The sequence below is a fragment of the Sceloporus undulatus genome, unplaced genomic scaffold (genome assembly GCF_019175285.1).
Source record: "Sceloporus undulatus isolate JIND9_A2432 ecotype Alabama unplaced genomic scaffold, SceUnd_v1.1 scaffold_5882, whole genome shotgun sequence".
In the NCBI taxonomy this organism is placed as follows: Eukaryota; Metazoa; Chordata; class Lepidosauria; order Squamata; family Phrynosomatidae; genus Sceloporus; species Sceloporus undulatus.
In genome coordinates, this window is record NW_024808801.1 from 1 (window position 1) to 1380 (window position 1380).

The 1380-nt window shown below is 36.6% G+C and overlaps 1 protein-coding gene across 1 annotated transcript in view; it reads left to right on the forward strand.

Annotated features, from left to right (window-relative positions):
• The first annotated feature begins 632 nt into the window (after positions 1-632).
• LOC121918204 (ARF GTPase-activating protein GIT2-like) overlaps positions 633-1380 on the forward strand; it is a 1700-nt gene continuing 952 nt past the window's right edge. The window contains exons 1-2 of the mRNA XM_042444290.1: positions 633-762; positions 911-983. Coding sequence (XP_042300224.1) covers positions 941-983 — 43 coding nt within the window. The 5' untranslated portion in view covers positions 633-762; positions 911-940. The remainder of the gene's footprint in view (positions 763-910; positions 984-1380) is intronic.

A 1380-nucleotide genomic window follows, 5' to 3' on the forward strand; every position in this document is an offset into this window, starting at 1 on the left:
AAATACCTTGAGACATTTAAAAACGAAAGTCATTTCGTATTCATTAAGCCCAGAGGTAAATCTGTAATTAATTAATTGATTAATTAATTTAAATAAATGTTATCAATTAATTAAAATAAAATTAATTAATTAATAAAATAAATGTAATTGAAATAAATTTAGTTAATTGAAATAAATTTAATTAATTAAGACATATTAATTGATTTATTTTAACTAAATAATTAAAATTTATTTTAATTAATTAAATAATATAAATTGATTTACAGAATTTATTTAATTAAATTTATTTATTTAAATAATTAAAAGAATTCAATTAATTAATTAAATTATTTTACTTAAATAAATAAATTTAATTAATTATATAAATTCTGTAATTACAGTGGTACCCCAGGTTACGAAAGTAATCCGTTCCGCGGAGCCCTTCGTAACCCAATATCTTTCGAAAGCCGAAATTGCCATAGGCGCTAGCGCTGGAAGCCGCGATTCCGTGTGAAAAAGCGCCGAAAAGAACCAAAAATTTTTTTCGTAACCCGAAAAAAAAAACGTAACCCAAAACAGTTTTTTCTAATGGATTTTTTTCATAACCCGGAAATTTCGTAAGGCGGTGATTTTGTATCCCGGGGTACCACTGTAATTGATATTAAATAATTTTGCGCACAAAGATTATATATATAGTGACCGCTCCTTCTTCTTCTCCTCCTTTTCCTTAGCAGTTTAGATGTGTCCGAATTGGCCAAAGTAGCGAAGAAGAAGCTCCAGTCGGTGAGTCAAAATGGCTGCCTGGCTGGAGGACCTAGAGATTCCTAGAGAGGACGCTTCTCTATTATCCTTCGCTCGCCGTTTAATGCCTCTTCCTTTCTAGCTATCTTTCCACCGCCACCATCTTGTTTTTCTTCTCCTCCTTCTTTAGCTGAGCAACCATCTTTTTGAAGAACTCGCCATGGACATTTACGACGAGGTCGACAGGCGCGAGACGGACGCAGGTGAGTCCGCGCCGCGGGCCTCTCTAGGATACATACGTGCGTGCGCACACACACACACACACAGTTCGTCCTCCATATTTACAGCTTTAATTGATATGTTCTCTCTAGGTCCTGCAGCGTAACTCTACTAGCTGTTGACCATAGAGTTGTGCTGGAGGACCCAGAGGTTCCTAGAGAGGACACTTCTCTAGGCATTTGTAGGTCCTCTGGTATTATTCTATAGCCAGACACTGACCATAGAGTCTATGGCCAGAGACTATAGCCAGACATTGAGCATAGAGTTGTGCTGGAGGACCTAGACATTCCTAGAGAGGACACTTCTCTTGGCATTTGTAGCTCCACTAGTATTATTCTGTAGCCAGACATTGACCATAGAGTCTATGGCCAGAGTCTATAC